Source organism: Sebastes umbrosus, chromosome 20, assembly GCF_015220745.1.
Source record: "Sebastes umbrosus isolate fSebUmb1 chromosome 20, fSebUmb1.pri, whole genome shotgun sequence".
NCBI classification, from domain to species: domain Eukaryota; kingdom Metazoa; phylum Chordata; class Actinopteri; order Perciformes; family Sebastidae; genus Sebastes; species Sebastes umbrosus.
Window position 1 is genome coordinate 4,430,115 of NC_051288.1, and position 23,928 is coordinate 4,454,042.

At 42.3% G+C, this 23,928-nt stretch overlaps 1 protein-coding gene across 1 annotated transcript in view; it reads right to left on the minus strand.

Annotated features, from left to right (window-relative positions):
• The window catches only part of LOC119479656 (ras-related protein Rab-26), a 97,377-nt gene that overhangs the window by 27,273 nt on the left and 46,176 nt on the right, over positions 1 to 23,928 (minus strand). The window contains exon 5 of the mRNA XM_037755484.1: positions 12,046 to 12,098. Coding sequence (XP_037611412.1) covers positions 12,046 to 12,098 — 53 coding nt within the window. The remainder of the gene's footprint in view (positions 1 to 12,045; positions 12,099 to 23,928) is intronic.

Below are 23,928 nucleotides of genomic sequence, written 5' to 3' on the forward strand. Positions count from 1 at the left end.
AGCTACCTTAGAGCCTTGACAGAAGGGAGAAAGCGTGAAAAATGAAAAATAAACAGACGAAGAAGAAGCAGAAATTGAGAGAAAGTGCGAGGGCTGGCGGGATGTCGCGGGGTAGATGGAGAAAATAAACAAATATGCTCCTGAGTTTGTGTGAGTATAGATGAGAGACAGACAGACAGACGAGCAGAGGGAGGAGGGAGATGGAAGGACAAACATTATTTGATTTCGTTCAATAAACAGGCAGAGAGCTGGAGAGTGTTTTTTCCATCGTTGATTTTTCTGCTTGAAAAGGACCTCGATGAGCAAAGCGTCACCACTCGCTCCTGCCAATCATCAGTGGGTTTTTGTTATTCATCTCAAATCTTTTTGGTGTCCCTGCAGCTCAATTAGACAAACTGGCACTGAGATTCATCAACGTCTATGTTGCTACTAGAGAGGCTGTGCTGGAAAATTATTTTACTACACTGTCAAATAAAAAATAGGGGATGAAATCCACGGTCCTTATCATGTGGCAAAAGGAATTCTTAAGTTCAGCTGAAGCTGATATGAAGCTTGGTTGTAAGTTTGTTACCGTATCTTACTCAAGGTGTGGTCGGGCCACTTGCTTTATCAGCGCAAATCTTACCGCTGGAGTGTTTTTGCAGTTTATTTGACAGAAATGGCCAGTGCAGCTGACAGTACAAGTCTATCTCTGGCTATAACAAAGAACACGCTATGACTTTGTGCAACGTATCCTCATACAATGGTTTCACAGTCACAGTCTTCACAAGAAACGATTTGGTTAGGTTTAGGCAAAAAACTATTTAGGTATAGAAAAAGGTCAATTTGGTTAGGTTTAGGTAGTAAAACAACTTAGTTAGGTTGAGGAAAAGATCGCCTTTGGGTTAAAATAACACCGGAAGTGGTGTAACTTAAGGAGGATGATGGCTAAGCTGTCATCCATGATGGAGAATGACTCCCACTTCATGCAGGACACCATCTCAGCACTGGAGAGCTCCTTCAGCGACAGGCTGCTTCACCCAAAGTGTGTGATGGAGCGCTATCGCAGGTCCTTCCTTCCTGCAGCTGTCAGACTCCACAACCAGCACTGCTCCCGGTAGACCACTTACACACCAAAAAACTGACATAACTTGATATTTTTTCAGGTGGAATTTCATTCATTCATTCATTCATTCTCACTGTGCAATATCATTTTCCATTTTCCACTTGTGCAATTTTGTTAATAGTCTGTTTATTGTCAATACTGGATATACTGCTACTATTTTTATACTATTTAAATGGTTCATATTTTGTTACACTTTGTTTAGCTCTTTTTTTACCGTGTTAGCTGATGCATCTTGTTTGCTGCTGTACACTGCAAATCCCCACTGCGGGACTAATAAAGGAATATCTTATCTTATCTTATCTTATCTTAAGTATGGAAGTTAGGTGACAATCTAATCAACGTTGACTTCTGGTTTCACACGGGATACGAACAGCGGCGTCCTGAGCGAAAGTCCAGTGACCCATCCACCCCGACCTCCTCCCTACACGGCTTTTCATGCTCTTTATACTTCCTGCTCCACCTGCTTACGTGGATTACATATGACTTGATTTCGTGGTGTATATATACGAATTACAATGCATTACTTTTCGTCGACATAGCTACAGACATGACTACAGACATGAGTTGCAAGAACAGCATGTGGTAAATGCAACAGAAAAAAATATATCTCTACTGATTATATTTGCACAAACACGCCGTAATTCTGCTCGCTACAGTCTGCTCTATTACTTTCCCCTCTCCAAACATTTAGCTGACCGTGCGCCAGCTGACCCCCGGGTGTACATCAAATTGATTTTTACTTTACTTGTTGTGGGAATCTTTTGAACAACAAAGCCTCCCTGCTGTGAAAAGGTTTTCAGTGATTTAACGATTTAATGATTTTCTTCTTTGTGGCCTCTGCTCCCAAGCGTGCTGGTCAATACCAATAAATTCCGTCTGTGTGTGCGTGCCAGGATTGTATATTCATATGTGTGTGTTTGGCATGTGAGTGAGTGCAAATCCGCAACTGAGGAATTGTCTTTAGCCGACATGGTGCATGGTGCCAAAGAAGCAGCTGTAAAGCCCTGATAAGAGGTTGTTAAGGGATTCAAGGGTTTAAAGTCATGAGGCTCCTGAAACATTATGACTATATTTACACGCATGCAGTAGCACATACAGACTGAATAATGCAACATGGGGAAAAGATGTCATGTTTTTTCTGATCATCTAGATGAAGTTGTTGGTAAGGTTATCATCATGTCTAAAAATCACACAAATGACCCTAGATCATGTGCTTTCTTTGTTTTTATTGTTTTATTATAACTTAAAGGGTATCTTTCAACCTCGACCCAATTTTCCCGTGTTTTTGTGTGGGAGAGCGCTAATTTACGTCCGCTAAAAGTGCTGTTTTTTGCCATGACAAGCTCTGAATTGTTATTATAAGTATCTGGCAACATTATAGAAAGAGTCTCGCTCAAGGAGAAGTCTCGTTCTGAAATCTGGCGAGGTGACGTGCTGCCGGAAGACAACGGTGGAATAGTGGAATACATCCGTGGTGGAAACGCGAGTGGCAACCGGGCAGAGTTTGTTGTGCTGGAGTACAGAAAGCGTAGCTTAGTGCTATCTAAACAGGCTGGTCTCATACACCATTCGTAGCTATACCTACGAAAAGAAATACACTGTCATTTGTGTATATCCCACAAAATCAATTTGTGTGTAATTCACGGAATTGTGTACCACTAAATAAAAAGACTGGCGAACGCAGCGCAGGGAGGAGGTCCGAGTGGATGGGTTGGTCAAAAGACATCGGACTTTCGCCAAGGAGACCGGCGTTCGTGTGAAACCAGAAGTCAACGTTGATTTATTTGTCACGTAAGTTACGCCACTGCCAGAGTTATTTTAAGCCAAACCACAATCTTTTTTACTAAGTAATTTTGTTGCCTAAACCTAACCAAGTCTATCTTTTCCTAAACCTAACTAAGTAGTTTTGTTTGCCTGCTCCTAAGGAAGTTGTTTCCTGTGAAGACAGAAGTTAATTTTGAAAAGACTGTATGTATGTAACGAGTGGAAATTGACTCGTGTTGCTGGACATTGGTAGGAAAACGAACGAAAAAGGAGGAATATCTTTTTTGTAAGATATCATACGAAATGTTGTACGAGGAAAGGTTGATTCAACAGATTTTCAATGTGGTCTTTGAATTTGATGGCCATCCGTTATACAAATATTTCAGATTTCACAGGGACACTTCTCCTTGAGAGGGACTTGGGCACAACAACAAGTAAAAGGTAAGAAAATGGTTTTATTTCTCTGTAAGGTTCCTTCCTATAATATTGGCAGATACTTATAATAACAATTTTGAGCCTGTTAGTGGCAAAAACAAGCACATAGTGGATGTAACGTTACACTGACGCGCGCACAATTGCACTTGCAGTTTGTTTCGTGGCTGCCGGTTACAGTGCTATCCCTCAATACTGGACCAATTTCAAAAACTGTTGTCCCTATTAGTCACTTAGACATAAAAACATGGGAAAATAGTGTCCAGGTTGAAAAAAATACCACAGTTACCCTTTAATTTGATTCCATTGTGGGTGCCATAATGGGAGAACATCATGGTCCAATCAAAAATGTTGAGGGTGATGGTGAAAGATTATTCCTGCATCGATGGTAAAAACTCGCAAAAATAATTACATATGCAATCATTAACCGGTTGGCATGACAACCAGAAAAGCACTAAATTATGATGAACATGTCTTTGGGGACCAATGAGAAACCTGAACGTAGTTACAGATTGCATAATCATGTAGGGCATTATGTTTTACTACTTGCATCACAACAGTAATGATAAAGCTTGATGAGATGTGTGTGTGTGTGTGTGTGTGTGTGTGTGTGTGTTTGTGTGAAAGCAGTGTAGCCTTGATATGTTGAGCGTGCTGCTCTATAGATACAACATCCATATAAATTTATGAAGGATTCCTTTGTTTCTTTGTTATGACAGGACATTACTGTCACATGGAAAGGAGCCAAGGTTGAGACTTTACGTCAAGACCTTTATGTGCTGTGCTGAACAGCACTCATTATTTTTTTTCTTTACTGTTAGCAATGTTGTAAATTGAACATGATGTCATTGGAGCAAATTGAGAATAGATTTTTGTGTTCTTAAAAAGGCAGAAGAAGACGTGTATTTAATTGTTAGGTTAATCTCACAGGAACCTAATAAAACTGTCGTTGCAACCACATGGAAGTGACCCGGGGCTTATTCGTACATAAGACCTACATTGCCAGCACATTTATTTAACAAGGTACATGCCTGAAATGGGCTTGAGAGGCCAAAGGCAAAATGATTATTGATTATTTTAGTTCCCCTCCTTACTTTAACAAAGACAATCCCCATTTATCAGAATTACTGCAAATACACTGGTCTTAATGTTCTGCTCGGCTGTTTGGTAGAGCACATTTTGAGTCACTATATCTTATTGAAATATGTGTTGACTTAACTCAGCTTAACTGTTATTCCATCATATATATGCTGAAAGAATTTAATTAGTAGGATTTCTTTTTACTGTCTAAAAATATGCTCGACTGAACAGTTGAGTTGTCATTTAGTGGTAAAGGTTGTAGATAGAAACGTGTAATTTTTATGAAATTATAAAAAAAAATGAAGATTCACTGTTGTTATTATCACATATTTAATGTTATTCCATTATATATTTGATGAACAAATTATATCAGTGGCCTTTTTCATCATTTCTGAGATGTTTTTAAAGCAGTTTACTGTAAATATGGTAAATATCTAGAATAAATACATGGGAATGACAGTAATACTGGTAATACTACCTAACCTATTACTAGCATACTAACAGTGTATGGTTCGTATTTTTCTTTTACCATGAAGCGACATCTCAACCGTTTGGTAGAGACCAATGTAAAAAAAAAAAAAAAAAAAACTGTGGGGTCTGTTTAAAAAAACAAAACACTGATTGTTATTATTTCCCCAAGGACATAAAAATGCAAAGGGAACAATTTTCCATTGCTTTTTTTTTTTTGTGAGGACACTAAAAGGTTAGAAAATAGAATGTTAAGTAGAAATACCATGGACTACTGAAACAGAAAGGCAGCAGAAGCTATAGATGACATTACATAGAGGCAGAGAAAAGAGTCAGATAGGAAGCAGCAGTGGCTGTGTGGTCATGGTTACAGATGGTATGGAGAGCGAAGAGAGAAGTGAAAGAGCAACAGAAACACACGGGAGACAGAATAAGCCAGAGAGAGGGATGGAAATCACTGGGCACGCTGTCTCCATCTCTTTATCATCCAAATGCTCTCCAGCCTTCACCCTGAGGCTCTGCTGCTAATGGATTTACACTATGGGAGACATCAGTGTGTGCTGGTGATACAGTGTGCTACAGTAGCCTTGAATGCATATCCGGTTAGAATGATGTGTGCCACATGTAGCCAATATTATATAAATATTAATACGCTCATCTCGGCAGTAGTGAAAGAAGTATTTTGATATTTTACTTGAGTAAAAGTAACAGCAATCTACCTGATCTCATGGAAAGGCGTATAAATAGCACAAGATTTTAAGGACATTCCATGTCAAGTCAAACAACCCTCTTTTGCCTTTTTGACGGATGCGAAAAAAACACCGAAAATCAAACGTGAGGTCCTATTTATTTTAAAAGATGCGACACTTTCGGATGAAAAATACGGACTTGGTGTGCAAAGGTCTTTAAAAAGTATATTTCACTCTAGAAGTAGGTAGTAAAAAAGAGCAATTGACCTTTTCAAACTTGAAAACATAAACTAGGGATGCACCGATACCGATACCAGTATCGGGTATCGGGTCCGATATTGTGCTCATGTACTCGTACTTGCAAAACGGCTCAGATACAACGGCACCGATACCACTTTACGGCAGCGTGACGTTAACCTCTCGTCACCATCTTTCGGGTCCTATCGCACGCGCTCATGCTCCACCTCCCCGACGATGCGGGCGAGACGGGCCAGTGGTGCGCCCGAGCCTGCGGGGCCGGGATCCCACCTCAGGCGGCACACATCGGCCCTCACTTTCATTGCGCCACGGGGTTTTGCTTGCACCCTCTGACTTGCGCTTGCGTTAGACTCCTTAGTCCGTGTTTCAAGACGGGACGGGTGGGATGCAGACATCGCGGCAGACTCCTGGCGCCCTTTACGTGGGCAAAGCCCCGTCCTGGAAGCACGACGTGGCTGGGGCGCATTAAGGACAGTCCGCTCCGGTGACTCTTTGGCCACGGCCCCAAGAAGCACCTTGGCCCCAAGCCTTTCCAAGCTGACCTAGAGCCGGTCGCGGCGCACCGCCCCGAATGCGGGACTCCCCAGCCTGCCATGTGTCGCTCACACCCTCCAGCTGGCTGTTAACGAGGGTCTTTTGGCACAGAGAAGTACTCATATCAGTACTTGGTATCGGCGAGTACCCAAATGTAAGTACTTGTACTCGGTCTGAAAAAAGTGGTACCCTAACATAAACTAAACTAAATGGGCCCCTTTGTATTTCCTGTTCCAATGGTTGTTAATGCAGTAGCTGACAGGAAGGAAAATTAGACCAAAGCTGTTGCCCTAGCAACAGAATGGCAATGAAAAGGTCTATACAAAATTACAAGTCCCTAAAAAAGTGTGATTAAGTACAGTATACTGTATGTAGTTATCTTCCACCACTGTACATAACATGTATAATATGTGTGGTTTTTGGAAAGGTCTACTTGGCTGCATACACTACGGTGACAAAAATGATACAAATATGAGTGGTGGCTGGGAATGTTGACACCATAACCTCAGTGCACTGCTGGATTGCAGCTACACTGTGCCTCTCCAGCCGTTGCGACACATGACAAGCCGGCAAATATATCACACAGGTGAAAGTGGAAAAAATAAAGAAAAGCACTGCTGCATCTCAGGAAAGAAGTGTGTGTTTGTGTGCACTTATGAGGCCTGCACAATCTGCACTTCAGTTCTAATTAGAATTGATTAACATTAACAAGCCCACAGTGATTTGCATGTGTAGGTTGCGGTTCAGCCCTGAGCTGAACAGGTGTGCTCTCTCTCACCCCTCCGAAGGGATTACAGCCCTTACTGTATATTCACTACACACACACACACACACAAACACAAACACACGCACACACACACACACACACACACACACACACACACACACACACACACTGGCAGACTGTCCACTAGCCTCCCGCTGAGTTTGCTTCTGCTCTAGAGCTGTTTTTTTATGCTAATGCTGTTGTGTGTGTAACTTAAAATGCTAATAGGCTAACATCCTCATACATGGAGAAACCTGTACAGTAAGAGGAGCAGGGTTGATGCATTAAAAATGTAGAGGATATGATCAATACCACATATAATGAAGACAAATGATCAAAGGGCCATTGGAGGAGAAAAAGCATGTCAGGCTAAGGAAGATTTATTTTCAGAGCCCAGATTCTGATATTTGAAACGTGAAGTAATACACGGGCAATACAGAGACTACAGAGAGTGCTACTGCTTCATACATTCAAATTTAGCAAAAAAATCGATCAGCAATCCGTGTACGTGCTACAGGTGCGTACTCCAGTGCTTAAATCCCCGTTCCAGTTTTAACTATAGCTTTCTGATTTCAAATCATCGACACTCCTACTGTTCCTGTGTTCTCTGATTGCTCCAAGAATACCTGGCAGTGTGATTGGGGGTGCTCCTGTGGTTCTCAGGAATACACTGGCCGAGGTCATAGTACATTTTTGAGTTCCATACAATGACAAACTGTCTCTGTAAACCATATTGTAAAATTAGCGGCAATACAGGCAGCATTTTAACACTCACCCATTAATTTCTCAGGTGGGAGGATAAAAGTCTTAGTTAGTGTTGTCCAAAAAATAGGAAAGGTTCTATATATGAGATCCACAGCATTAATATAGCAGCACATATCTATTTGCTATGTAAAGATATAGTGGAGTAATGTCTACCTGAGCAGAGAATTAAGTCACTCTCCCTCTGTGTGTGTTGTAATCCGCCGCTCTGCACTATGCAGCCGTAACCACTAATAACGCCGTCCTGACCCACAGCATCGTCGTGGAAACGTAGCACCCACCCTCCTGTTCCCCCTCATGTTAACACTGTAAGATCTGTCAGAGCTGTTGCCGTTGTTTGCAGTGTTTGTGCTGTTAGCACCGTTAGCTGCTAGCTGCCAGTGCAGCCGTCAGCATGTTGAGAGCCTTGTGGAGGCAATAGGTATGCTCTAAATTATGTACAGAGAACCTTTAAGAGATGGTAGAGATTTGCTTACACAGTAATGTGTTCTTAAAAATGAGGTTGAAAGAGTACAGACTTTTGTTTTAAAAAATGATTCAATGTTTTTTACCCATTGATGGAATTGGATGGACTTAGAGAATATTTTAAAAGGTTGATGGTAATATTATGTTCTGGATTTATGGGAGAATGATGACGACCGAAAACAACCGAAAACAACCTTAAAGGTATAATATGTAGGCAAACCGTTGTCGGTTGCTGCTTGTAAACACACAGCATTCAAAGTTGGCCCCTAGAATGAATGAAGAGAGGGAGCGGCGTTAGTGGGAATAAAGCCGTGAATCAGCATAATAAAACATTATTTTCTGATTGTTTCACGGCGGTTACTTTCTAAAGCACAACACACCCACAACTCCGCACAACCCTGCGGGATGACAGTGAATGCAGTCGGAGGGCAGGCTTCTGTCCGCTGTGGCAGCGCTGCTTTCGGTCAAGGGGGGACACTGTCTGGAGCACATGCACATAAGAACACACAGTCCGTTCTCATCTATGAAATACAGCCGCTTTGTAACTGACAGAGCTAAAGGGGGGACTTGTGCCTCGCTATTAGACGCCAAGGAACGTGACAAAGCGGTGGGATCTGACGACCTGGACGGGCTGCACACCCAGCGCGCTGTTGGGTCACAGTGATGATTGAGAGGGATTATTCTTGTATCAGTCAGTACATTGTTTTTAAGGAAATTCTTGCATATTCTACCTTTAAACACCAACTTCATGAGGGCAAGATAACTGAAAAATGTTTGGAGAATAAAGCACAGTGTAATGGAGAAGAGTTGTGCCACATGCTTTCATTTTGGATGGACTTTGCATTGAAGCTCACACCGGTCTGCCTGTCTGTCCTCTGTCATCCATCCCAAATAAAACCAAGGATTTAAATACCTGCTGGAGTGATTGACTGCAAACTATTAAGAGCATAATGATGGTAACCAGCTGTTTGTGGAGAAGCTAAGCTGTGTCTGTCTCTCTCTAGGGACTGTCCTCCATCCTCTGTTAATGAGGGCACCTGCACACACACACACACACCTGAGCACACATGCACATTCAGGTCACGCAGGCACCCCACACAGACATACCCATGAACACACACACACTCACACACACACACACACACTCACACTCACACTCACACTCACACTCACACTCACACACACACAGTCTGCTGATGTAAATGCATGAAACTTGACGGATGGCTATGGAGCCATTCCTCTCCTTGATGTGTGAGACATACACTTATATAATGGTCATTTTCTGCTCTTAACTCCACTCTGCGTTAATCAAAGGAGAGTAATGCACCTATAAAGGACGCAGGGAGTGGCACCAAATGGGGCAGGAGATGGCTGGCAAATCACAGTGGGAGTAGTTCAGAGGAGAGTCATGCGGCGACTACAAAGACATGGCTCCATTTGGGGTGGTGGAAAGTGAGGTCTAATCTAATCATTTGTTGCCACTGTGGTCATCCTCACTCACCATCCTCATCGTTCATCATCCCATCCCTGCTGTGGGCATGAGCATGGGTACTTTTACACATTACTTTGAGAACTTTTGTATTCATTTGCACATTTAGTGGAAAAGAGACTGCTGTATCCGTGAGCGTGAACTTGTGCAATCCAAATTATATTTCTGCTTTGTTTACAGGAAGGGAAAGCATTCAACAATATCCAAGATTCAATGTTACACTCCTCTGTGACATAATCTAAGGTAAGCATTCATGTAAAATCCCCATTTGAATGTCCAAAGAATTAAGTTGACCCACAATTTGTGTCAGACAAAACAAAATTCTAAAGAACTCTCAAACAAGCATAAAAAATATGCTCCAATCATAACATGTCAAACTGCAGCCCAATAGGCTACAACAGCTGTCAGTGTGTCAGTGTGCTGACTTGACTATGACTTGCCCCAAACTGCATGTGATTATCATAAAGTGGGCATGTCTGTAAAGGGGAGACTCGTGGGTAACCATAGAACCCATTTTCATTCACAGAGTGAACGCATAGTAACGTTATGAAGCGTAGAGAGCCAGAGTAATAAATGAGTAAAATTGAATAACTAGCTAGCTAACTACAAGCTAGTTAGTTAGCTCTTCGCCTAAGAGAGTGGTGCAGGGATGACATACTTTTGTAGGCCAACCAGGAAGTTAGCATCGCACGGGTTCCCTAAACAAAAAGCCAATTGGATTTTTTGCATTGCGAGTTGGATTATTGCTGAAAATAAGCTCTGTGGCAAACACATGTTTATGATACTTACACATTTTGTTCAGCAAGATAATATTTGCAAATGGACCCCACTTTTAGGATGTGAATGCAATCGCCAAAAGTAAAAAGCTAACGTTAGGCTTTAAACGAACTTCACCACGGTCGCATGACTTCACGTCACCACCACTAAGCTAAAGGCGACAACTAGTGTTGAGCGTGATGACGTTTAGTAGTCTCATTTAGCCACTGGTTAGCAACCGCCAGATATATAAAAGCTTCAAAATTCACGAGTGGGATATTTACTGACGTCTTTTATATCGTAGAACAAAATGTTAAAATCTCTTAAGCTTGTGTTAACCACAGACCTTATTTCAGGCCCATTGACTTCGAGACGAGGGAACCGGCAGTGCTAAAATGCTAACTCATTTCTGGGTTTTAGGATTCCTGCACCACTGTATTCCGCCATGCCTCGATGCTACACTGATTACAGAAAATGAACCGAACAGTTAGCTAGCAGCCAGCGGGCTAACAGCCAGCGGGCTAGCGGCCAGCGGGCTAGCGGCCAGCGGGCTAGCGGCCAGCGGCAGCTCCGGGTCTAACGGCCGTTCCGCCTCACTCCCCGCAGAGTGACAAGCTATCTAACAAGCCATTAGTCTCTTCCCGGTGAGCCCCACTGACGTGTGTTCTGTTGTCACCATAACAACTAACAGCAATCACCATTTTCTTTTGTACTAGTCAAATTACCATGACCTTTAATGACCTTTCTACTTCTATTCTATTTCTATGCCAGGACCATTCACCTGCACTTTCATCACTCAATGAGTAAATCTGGTTATTCCATCAACTAGCATTGAATTTGTACCTCCAGAGGGATCAACAGTGATTTCAAGCATCCACGAATCATTACACCTTTCAATTCAGGCAACCGGCCAATTTATTTCTGGTATAGAGAGTGAAATTAGGGTGTAATCTAACTCCTGAATCTTGTTAGGGTGCAAAATAGCCATTCCATTAAATTTTCTGCCTCTTATCTGGGTAGTCCAGACGTCCCTTTCCCAAGCAACGCCTTCCAGCTCCTCCCGGGGGATCCCGAGGTATAGAGATGAGATATATAATCAATCCAGCGCACCCTTAACTTGCTCCTTTCAACGTGAAAGGAGAAGCGGGCTCCCTCTGCATGTCTGAGCTCCTTACCCAATCTGTAAAAGTGAGCCCAGCCACCCTATGGAGGAAACTCATTTCAGCCCTTGGAATCCGTAATCTCATTCTTTCAATCGCTACCCAAAGCTCATAACCATAGGTGAGGGTTGGAAAGTAGATTGACTGTCTTCACCTCAACGCCCACATTACTGCCGACGCCGCACCAACCCCACCTCATTTAATAACTGCTAATTTGTTCCAGAAACTAATTTCTGGGGATTGACACAAGACAGCAGTGACTTATATGAAAGAAGGGAAGAAGGAGGGAAAAGTGGTCCAAGTGTGGTTGTTCTTACCCGGATGTTGTCGAAGGATGCTTTGTTGGTGACGTCATAGAGGAGGAGGAGAGCTGAGGAGAGGAGAGGAAAAAAATGTGTTAGTAATGTTCCTGTACTTAACTGTTATAACAAACCACATTCAGAAATCTGATTTAGAGAGTCGCTTTGCCACTAAAGAGACAGATAACTAACCGTTTTCACAGTTTATATCATGAAATCACAAACATATATTCCCATATAGCCACTGTCACTGTTCACTAATGTGGTGGTGCTGCTGTCAAAAAGCTGCTGCAGTGACTAACTAAACACTGATAATGACCAGTGTTAGTGCCACGCTGCTGTGGCAATGAGTGAGAAGAACACGAGGACAGAAGAACAAAATGGAAAACGTGCAACATGAAGTGAACACGGTTCAAGGTCGTGATGAATCATGGCATGACACAACATAACAAGTGAAGCTGTATCATAGTGCAAGAGCTCCATGCGTGATTGGTCAGCCAACCAAAATGACTGAATGCCTCCAGCCTTGCCCCCCCCACCTGCTCCATTGGTACTTTATGTGGATACAACACCGTCTGATCTGCTGGTGCTCTCATAATACGAAATCATCATTAAATGGGGATATTTTCTTTTACAGCATCATTTTCCAGCCACATGGCTATTTCTTTTAAAAATAAAACGCTCTATAATTCTGTCTTTCATCTCTGCCATTGTTTGTCATAAGCAGCAAATCTGTGAATCAATTTCTTTTCAGTCTCCTTGTAAATGTAAAGTATAATATTATACATAGCACAGCACAGCACATTTAGTTACTGCATTTAACCCATCCTAGTATATTAGGAGCAGTGGGCAGCTACTATACTGCACCCGGAGAGCAGTTTTAGGGGGTCGTTGCCTTGCTCAAGGGCCTCCTCAGCAGTGCCCAGGATGAATACTGGCACCTCTCCAGCTACCAGTCCACACGCCGTACTTGGACCGTGCAGGGATTTGAACTAGCGACCCCTCCAGTTCCCAAGCCAAGTCCATACGGATTGAGCTACTGCAACCTCCCAGCAATAATTATATGAATAGCTTTTGATCCAGTAACAGAGTTGTCTATAGAATATACTGTACAGTTGTGGGGATATTAGCTATAGAGACCATAACCGTCTTTTTGTACCAGTCTGTTTATTTCTGCTGTAATGTTTGCCATTTTAACATTGGGGTCTATGGGGATTGACTCGTTTTTGGAGCCAGCCTCAAGTGGCCATTTGAAGAACTGCAGTTTTTGGCACTTCCACTTGGGCTTGATTTCTCAGCATCGGGGGGTTGCAGCTTGGTGGAAGCAAAAGTGACATTGTTTTAGCGCTGCAATACATTTTACGGGGGAGGTCACAGTAAGGCATCTAAATGCATCCCGTCTCCTGCCAACTGTCAGCATTGGTTTCTTTGAACCATTACCATGACCTTGCCCTAAGTAGTTAAAGCGACTGAATGGACCTTGTGGTGAGATTGAAGAAAGAACTTTCAATCTTCATTTTTCTTTTTTTTAATAAAACACGGATGAGAAGTCCATAAAATGCTCAGAGGACTGGAAATTTGAGCATCGACACATTCAAAATCAAACTCAAATTCAAATCCAAAATTCTGCTGGTGAGGAAGATCACGTGATCCGATTGTAAGCCCAAGAACAACTATGGCATGGACCTCTTGGTAAGACTGTTGCAGTTGGAAGTAGTTTCAGTTTCTTCACCTGACCAAACCTTAACCAGGTGGCAGATCAGAAATCTCTCATGTGAATCATTGCTGTAATGGTTATTTGAATTGGAAGACCAACGATTTATTAACATTGTAAGACACATGTATCCCTTGATTGTCAATCACTATGTGTATTTTAATGTAGATTTCGAGCTTGTGCAGCCTTGTTGAAGGTATGCCTTATTCCTATTATTTTCCGTCACCCCAAAAACATTTCTTGGTTACGTATAACTGGGCCACTCTACATCACCAATGTGTGTATGTGAATGTGTTAAATCAGTCAACATGTCCTGGAAGTTTAACCATTGAGAAACAACTAAAAACTTTGTGGAGCACCGTGGGAATACACCATCCATCCGACCATATATAATTTGCTTTAGAATTCATGTGACAGCGATTTGTTTCATAATTTGATGTTCAACGAGAGCTATTGGATTTCACACAAGAGAAATGCACGGAGAAAAAACTTCTATAAAGTCTTCCGCTGTTAGCTGAGCAAAAGTGCTGAGCTCCACTATTTACCACAGCATTAGTATTACACCTGACAACACAACCACCACGCATGTGAATTCTAATTACCTCCAACTGCACCGTGCTGCCATGCAGGATAATATCACCTCAGGTAGTTTGTAGCACAAGCTGGAGGGTGTGCATTATAAAGCTCTGTCAGACAGAAAAACCCATTACACCTACGTACGACGGCAATTGTAACTCGTTTTCTCAGTTGGATCAACTTTCACCTGGAATAATTAGACTAAGCTAATTACCTCCACGGCACCACCTTTCTCCTCTACTTACATCACACTCCGCCCTCATTCCAACACTCGTTTCTAACCCCTACGTATATACCTCCTCTTCTCTCTCGGTCCCAGACCCACAGCCCCATTTTCACCAATCTATTTTGGATTAATCCCTCTATTTGTTTATTCCAGCCAGACAAGAGCGTGAAGGGTGTTTAATGAGTTGTAATCACCGTGAGCGCAGCCTTGCTCTGTCAAACTGAGAGAACACAAGAGAGGGGGAGAGAAAAGAGGGAGGTGTGAAGAAAAAGAGACAGAACGAGAGAGAGATGACCTGCCCCAGTTAATTTCCTCCCGCGAGGCTCCTGTGTTATCAGCCACCAGCAAACCAGAGTGAACCACAAGGAGCTGCTTTCTTTCACCCTCCCTTAATCCAATTACATCTCGCCAAGCGCACAAGACAGACAAAGCTAGAGAACTTTGTCACAGCGGTAGAGGCGCAGAAGAGTTTTTTGGCAACACAGGCAGTTACAGTGCGGTTGCAAAACAGTATTTACGAGACAGACGGAAATAGCTGTGAAAGATGGAGGGAGTCGAGAGGGCCGAGGAAGAGACGGAAAAATAAAGAAGGTGATAATGGTGAGAGAAAGAAGGGCAGAATATACAGACAGGCAGAGACAAAAAGGTGAATAAGATAAACCATGCAAAGGCAGATAGACATATTGATGGATCGACCTATAACCTCACCAAGAAACTGTGAAACGAGACCACCATGACAAGACAAATATGCTAATGAGAGAGGCTGACAGAGAATATAAAGTGCATTCATCTAGCGTTTTAGTAATAATGGCTGTCTGTAAGAAGGATGGTGGAAAAAAAGCACACTGGGTTGATGAGGTGATTAAGCTGTTACGAATGCTAAAAAACCAAAGTAACTAGAATTAACGACTCGAGGTTGTATGCCTCCAGTCAAGTAGCAGTTTGCATCCATGTCTGTCCAATATGTCATCACTACATCATTTTATCCTATTAGACATTTTTGTTAAATTGTTGACTTACTCAAGAATTCTTATGCTAACATAAAAATTCAAAATAATATGTATGTTATTGACTTATCATACGAGATATGGGCATGACCTCGATCATTTTTACGTTATTGACTTATCGTACGAGGTATGGGCATGACCTCGATCATTTTTACGTTATTGACTTATCGTACGAGGTATGGGCATGACCTCGATCATTTTTACTTTATTGACTTGTCGTACGAGATATGGACATGACCTCGATCATTTTTACGTTATTGACATATCGTACTTTATATGTACATGACCTCGATCATTTTTACGTCATTTACTTATAGTACTAGATATGGACATGACTTCGATAATTTTTACGTTATTGACTTATCGTACGAGATATGGACATGTCCTCATGTTTTTTCGCTGACCTCGATATTACCCATTGTGTTTACATGCGTGTTTGTTTAAATAGCAATGTCTCCAACAATTTAGCCAACATGATGTCAGAAAAAATGTCAGGGTTTTCCCTACCATTATAAGCATTGGGCATTGAACCGACAATTCACATTTTTGCAAACAGATCTTGTGAGTCGATTTTATTTATTGTTTTGGATAAGTGATTTTATTTTATTCATGTTTTATTCATTTAGAATATTTTCATATTTTCTTACAATGATCTTAAAATAACATAATATACTCTATCACAATTATTTCTAGGACAATATATTGTCCAACAAAAGTAGTTGCCTAGTTTAAGGCTGCTCCATATTCTTGGAAACAGAACAGTAAAACTTTCACTTCCACTGCATGACCCAAATGCAACCCGCCATCACACCAGTATTACACACAATCTCGACTATTTGACTTTGTGAGCCTCTACCACCTTGACTATTCAAGTTCCCACAAGAAACCCTGAGCAGGAAGTTATGGCGTTTGATGGAGTGAAGTGATCCATAAAGAGCACTTCCATCCATCATCTCTGAGATGATAATCTGCGTCAATAATTTCTGGCTGACCTTGGTTGCTCTCCTTCCCTTGAGTATAAGTCACATAAACAAGCCAATGTATGCAGACATAAGCACACAAACACACCCAGGCCTGCAATGCACTGTGGGTTTTTTATGATTGGTGACTTTTAGGTTTTGATAAATAGAGATCCTAAAATCATACCATCCATAAATACTTAAGTACTACACAGCATTAAATAGTTTTTACCATTATTTGATGGGGTGACAACATAGAGAGACAGGAAACACAGCGAGAGAGAGAGAGGTGAAGTTATGTTGCAGTTATATGGTATGCATCCGTAACCACTCAACACCCCAGCATCTTTCAAAAAGGGGCATTACAGGAAAAAAGATGGGACAGCTAAACAAGAAATTCCACAGAATTTGGCTAGTTATGTAATTATTTCCATTTATGTGCTGCCTTATACTTTACAACAGCTAAGACAAGAGGACGCATTAAACTTCCCAACAGTATATTAAAATTAACGACACATCGACCAGATACAACAATAAAATGCTGCTTACACATTAGCTCATCAGTAATAATAATTATCCAATAACATAATACCTAATGTTTAATAATTCTGCACCTTGAAAGAGTACTTCTTCATTTGATACTTTCACATTTTTTGAAATATTCTCGTTTTCTGTACACTAAAGATGAAGCTAAAGCCAAGAGGTGATTAGCTTAGCATAAAGACTGGAAACAGGGGGAAACAGTTAGCTTGGCTCTGACCAAAGGTAAAAGAATCCACCTACCAGCACCTCTGAAGCTCACTAACTAACATGTTGTATGTTGTTTTGATTAAAACATACAAAACCTGAAGTGTAAAAAAAGACATGTTCTGATTTTACGGAGGGTTATGTGCGGCACTATTTCTTGGCCGGGTGCAGTGACTTCCTGGAGTCTTGTCGCCACCATGAGGTTGCCAAGTAACTAGCAGAGACTCCAGGACACTGGCCCGGCCAAAAAAATTGTTCCAGCATGTAACTACATGAAAAAAAACATAACTTTTTGTTTTTACATACTTTGTATGCAGCCAGGCTAGCTGTTTCCCCCTGCTTCCAGTGTTTGTGCTATGCTATGCTAATCATGTGTACAGTCAGGCTGTTCTCATACAACGTTTGTAGCTATACCTCCGAAAAGTAGTGCACTGTAATTCGTATGTATCCCACGAAATCAATTTGTATGTAATTGTGAACCAGAAAGAATAAAGAATGCGTAGGGAGGAGGTCGGGATGGATCAAAAACCATCAGTCTTTCACCCAGGAGGCCGCTGTTCGTGTGAAACCAGATGTCAACGTTGATTTATTTGTCACATAACTTCCATACTTACAGTAAGTTTTGAGTTATTTTAACCCAAACCCTGATCTTTTCCTAAACCTAACTAAGTCGTTTTGTTGCCTAAAGACTATATGCATACATTCATAGGAAAACACACGAAAAATTAGGAATAACTATTCATAAAATGTCATACGAACCGCTGTATGAGGATATGTTGGCACAGAAGTAACTCCTATAAAGAAAGCAAATAAGCATATTTCCCAAAATGTATACGTCTATAACTATGTCTGACTATTCCTTTAAGAACATTTAGTTGACAATGCACGTACTTTTACCTCAGTAAAATATCAAATGCATTACTTTTACTCGTTATGGAGCATGTCAACATGGTAGCATTTCTAAGTAAAGCATCGGAGTGCCTCTTCTTCTGCCACTTGTTATAAGAGAGAAGTTCCCTATTGTGATGAAAATAAAGTTGGAGTTCAAGAGGTGACTTTTACAGATCGACTCACATGCACATTAAAAAAGCTGCCAGAATATTTCCATCAACTTGCAATTGACAGCTAAATACCAACAGTCCCTGCTCTGCTCCATTACTGCCTTGGAAATTAAAAAGCACACCTATGATTGCTCCGCAGCACATCTACTAATGAAAGGCCTATGTGTGTGTGTGTGTGTGTGTATGTGTGTGTGTGTGTGTGTGTGGGATATCTGACTGATGAGTTTCACTCCATCCCCTCAGGCAAGTTGTTGCCCCTGCATTGATGTTACTGTATGACAAAATGAGAGTGAGCGTCTGAAATTGCTACCGGCGTCCCCTCCTTCCATCACCTTCATTATTCCTGTGACAGTTCCAGCAGCGGTTGTCATTCCTACCTCTACTGCTAGCTAAGCACAGCCCACGGGGCTCCATTCTAACCGTTTCCATTTTAGAAAAGGGGCGGATCAATCACGGCGACAAGCGATTACTAAATTCCCCGGGTGTAGTGACAGCTGAATCCATTAATGTTTAAAGCCAGTCTCTTTCGGGTGAAAGTTAAAGAGCAATGAACAGGTAAAGTATGTGGAATATGATAGCTGGATCAATATTTGAAGACGATAAAGTGAGACGGATATTATATGGTATGGACAATTAGCTCAATGGAGTATAAGCGGGGAGATACATTTGCCTGCACACCCACACTCCCTTTTCCAACTTCCTCTCAACTCACTTCACACAGATGCACAAGAATAAAGCCTCAAAAAACGCCTTTGACTGTGACCTTGCAACATTTTAATATGCAGGAAGCTAGTGAGGTGTATGTGTCTGTGTATGTGTAGGTGTGTGTGTGCAAAGAAAAAGACACAGAGAGAGCTTGATGATGGATCGCACAGCTCACGGCTCTCCCTGTAGTGGCGCAATGCCTTCAATGTTTTGTTTCCAATCTCTCTTCTCCATCCATCTCCCTACCTCCCTTTCTTTCTTCTTCCCTCTACGTTTTCTTTTCCATCATTCCCCCTCAATCCCTTCATAAATTCTCCGCTCGACTCTTGATGAGCGTTCCCTCCGCCGCTGTCCATCCTCCTGCCTCAGATGGGACAGGCTTCGCCCCCACAAGCTGCTGCTGATTGAGGCCTCCAGTCGCTCATTAGCGATGAAAGGCAGTGACCCCAAGAAGACGGAATAGAGGGAATAAAAAATGATGCGGGCGGCATGGGATGAGGCGGAGCAGAGCGGTGACACAATGAGGTAATGACTGGTTTTAATATGCAATAGATGTAGTCTAGACTACTGGGTCCTACAGTTGTCACTACTTTTCTATGTTCTTGCATCCTTTCTGTTATAGCTTGTTTCCACCATGTTGGTGGTGTTGTGGCATTCAGAGTCAAGAACAGGTTGAAACACAGACACAACAGAGTGACGAGTAACTCGTTTTTGTAGCCCAATTCATGTGAAGAACCTGGAGTTAGCACCACCGCGGCACCCCGTTTTAAGACAGTAACCAGTTCCTGGTAATCTGTTTGAAATAGACCAGGGGTCTAATTCAGTTTTTTGGACCACAGTTTCCATGATGCTTTGGGGGGATGCATAATAGAGCACAACAGTGACCACCCACATTTTGAACTGCTCTGGTTCCGTAAGTGAATTTCTCATTCATTCACTCCACTGATGTTTCAGAAAATCCTTGTATGAAGCGTTTTAAGCATTGGAACCAAGCCAACCAGCTACGAGTTGAATCCTGACCATAAAACATTTGATGCGGAGCAAAAAAATGGAAAATGGAAAAAAGGCACAAGACTATGGACATAATTATTTTAGGAATGGAGGAAATACGCATCCCATAAACCATTGGGAATGGCGACTCACCGCCTCTGGGAACTGCATCCATTATTTCTCGCCTCAAATGTTGTCAGAAACAGGTCTCGGTGAACTAGTTTCATGACATCAGAGAAAGTTTACAAAGAGCCGCTATGTTGGTCCGGTTTGACATCCAGGAGCAGACTATGGAGCAGCACGTTCTAACATGTACCCTCACCAGCTGTTTGCGGGTGCAGTAAACATTTCCATGGCAACAGCGAACAGCTTCACCAATCAGAAAGGTTGCTGGAATATTTTTTACGCAACGTCATCACTAATTTTATGGAAAATGTAACAATATCTGACATTCATCAGGTAGGATGACCTTTTTTTTGTGCAAGATTTCCCTTTCCGATGCATCCGTCCAGCAGTTTAAACAACACTTCATTTTAACCAGAATGAAACAACATGTTTCATTCTGGTTAAAATGATGAGCAGTTCTTATTCCCACTTTAAAATAAAGACAGAAAAAACCCACGGAATATGTCCCATTTTTCAGAAAGATGATAAAAGAAACAACCATTGAGTTACAGCTGCTAATGAATCAGAAGCAATCTACAGTAAGAGACGGGGGTCGGACTTCGACTTCGATGAAGGCCATTACGGGGAAATGAAGCAGCAGAAGCTCCTCGTTCTGAGCAACACGACCCTTTTAATGATATACCACCGTTTGGAGCACTCGTGTGTAAGGCAAGCCATTTCCTGCACCATGAAATTTATTAACTCTGTCATTCTGTTTCTTTAAACCCATCACGATGGGTCTTTTTTTTGCGATAAGGTATGATGGGAGAGGACATTGGAGGAGTTTCATTTTAGGCTGAAATGTCCATCAATTGAAAAATGTGACATCTGTGTGACTGCTAGCACTGAGTTAATGGTTGTGACGGGGGCTTTCACTTATGATTCCTTATGACTACAATAATTCCAAAACTGCATTAAATTAAACACATTAAGTAGCACATCATTTGTCATAAAGGATAAGTGCATGAAGGGGCTGGAATAAAGCCGCTCACTCTCTTCCATTACCTGAGCACTCTTGACAACCTTGAATTCCATTATTCTCTAATTCCTCTGTTCCCGTTACAGGGTGCTGCCTTCTATTGAAGCAGAATGCCACTTCATTACAGGGCGAGCTTCTATTGAAAGCTCTACAATGATTTCTCTCTACCCTTTTATTCACGCTCTCTTTCTCTACATATTTTGTCAGCGAGCCTGGAGAGTTTTGAAGAATAGTTGTTTGCGTATTGGAACAGGTCTGACTGCTTTGTTCCCCTGGACCTCTTGTTTCCTTTCTTGATATGATAAATTATTATTATTAATTTCTCCATCTTTAACCCTCTCCCACCCACGCCTTTCAATCTAGTATCCTCTCTCTTATTTTACATCTCTGTCTCTCTCTTTCCAGTCCACCCCCCTTCGTTACTTGTCTCCCCCACTGAGTCTGCTTCTGTGGTTTGGCTCCATGCTGTGGGAATGACTAACTGTCAGCTCCACTGGGGGGAAAGGGAGGGAATCGAAAGTCTGCGGCTGGTTTCTGGACCCAGCTGGACCTTTGCGGCGCCTTGTACACCAGATGGGCCGGGCAGATTGCTTCTGGGCTCGCTGCAACCACCAGCTCATTTGCACTGTCTGCCTGGATCTTCTCGCTCTCTCATTAAGGGTTTAATGACAGCCCAGATTGGGGCCAAATCGGAATAAAATAATCGATAGCTGGTTAGGGGGCAAAGTATCACTTTGAGACATGCTATACTTTTGTTACAACACCGACTGAGCTGTCATTGGGCGAGGCATTTGCTGCTTTTTATAGAAATAGAATCGGAGTAGAATGGACATTGAACTGTTTTCCGTGGTCATTTGAAAAGATAATTTTGCAAGCCAAGAAAGTCACAGTTTCGTTGTAGGTTTGTCGAAGTAAAATGCAGTTTTGTGTGAAGCCGCTCAGTGAACTACATCTCTCGTCTCGCACAATACACGTCACCAACACTAGCTAGCTAGCTAGCTAACGTAGCTATGACCACGCACAAATGTAACATTATTTTACCTGATGTGTTTCATCCAGCGACCTAAGTAGGTCAAAGTCGAAATACAAATTCGGTCTGTAAACTTTGATGAACATTTACAACAAACATTCCCACATCTGAGCATTTAACAGGTTGTTAACAGCCAAAACTGCAAAGACAAGACCAAGATTTTATGAAAGCTGAATTTCCCAGTAACGTCCTAAGTCGTAAAATATATATTTTTTTATTTTTATTTTCATTTCTGCTGCAGAGCTTTCAGTACTGCGGTGATTTTTCTTACTAACTCGCTGCACGAGATGATTCATGCCAGGTATGACTTACTAACTGCAGGCTGATGCTGGGTATATATCAGCCTCCAACAGAGAGAAACAGCCCACAAAGCACACAGTTATTCATAGGAAATGACAACGGATTGTGACTCATTTGTTGTAGAATAATCTATTTTAGCTCGAGTAGTGACATAAGCGGCAGCCTGGAGACGTTCCTGACGCTGGCAGGCTGTTCACTTTTCCATTCAGACTTGTGGACACTTTTCAGTTTAGCACCTTATGTGCTCAAATCTTTTTTCTCAACTAATAGCAGATGGCGGTGGAGCTGTGCAGTGGCAGAAAACTTTGGCTATGGCGGCGAGGGGCTCCAAAGACTGTGACTGAAAGAGCACAGCATACTGTAGGTACTTGGCTAATGGCTTCATGATGAGAGATGAAAAAGAATACGAAAATACTAGAAAGCGAAATGTAATTAGTGAGGCAATTAAACGCACCATGCCACACACTGATCTTATATCGATTTATAAATAATAACTACAGACTTTATCCTCCGTAGAAGTATTTAAAGTTACTTTGAGGAACTTTTAACTCGTTATGAAACGGTCTCAATTTAATACTGATGCCTCTATATGACCGGCCCACTGCGGACGGACCCAGATCAGGCTTCGCTGCTGCATTCGACCTGCAGTCGGAGCTCCGTTGGGAGGTGGATAGCTCCGCGCCTGGCAGCAGCGGCTGCTCCGCCGGTACCCGCTGGGAGCCGACCACGCTGCTGGAGACCGAGGCCGTATTGCTGGGCCCGCTGGAGGGAAGGGAGGCAAGGGAAAACCAGAACCAGGACTGCGCAGGGCAGACTGTAATACCCCGCTGCAGTAAAATGAGCGGTTTTCTAAAGGGATTCTGGTGCTTGGAAACGCTACCGCTTTTGTCCACAGGGACCGCCAAAATAAACACAAAATTAAAGTTACGTGTAGAAGCTTTAAATGACAGACTTTAGGCAGTGTTTTTCTCCAAAATGGATGTCATGCTTTGGATTATAGATCTAATGTCGAGGCACTGTAATTGTTAAGTCTTTTTTAAGACATCGGACTTCCACAAACGAGGCAGAGCCCTCCAAGTGTCAGATCTTTGCATTTCAAAGTCGGAGTCAGGGAAAAACCATCCATTAGTTCACAGGAATTGACAGCCTCTGTGACAGCTGCATTCGGGCCGCTTCCCCTCCCCTGGTCCTGCCCGTCAGACTGAATGAGCTTTATTTGAAAGTCAGTAACAGACGGACAACTCGGGAGGAGTTGGTTTCGAGGCTCCCTGGGTGCCTTGTTAAAGATCAGCGAGGGTAAACTGTTGCACTGACGGATCCGAATAACACCGGGCAACTGGCCAGCCGCGCGAATGCACTTGCGATTCCACGGCTGTACGTACCCGTTAAAACACACATTTACACAAACCCGCACACACACACGCAATCACACACTCATACAT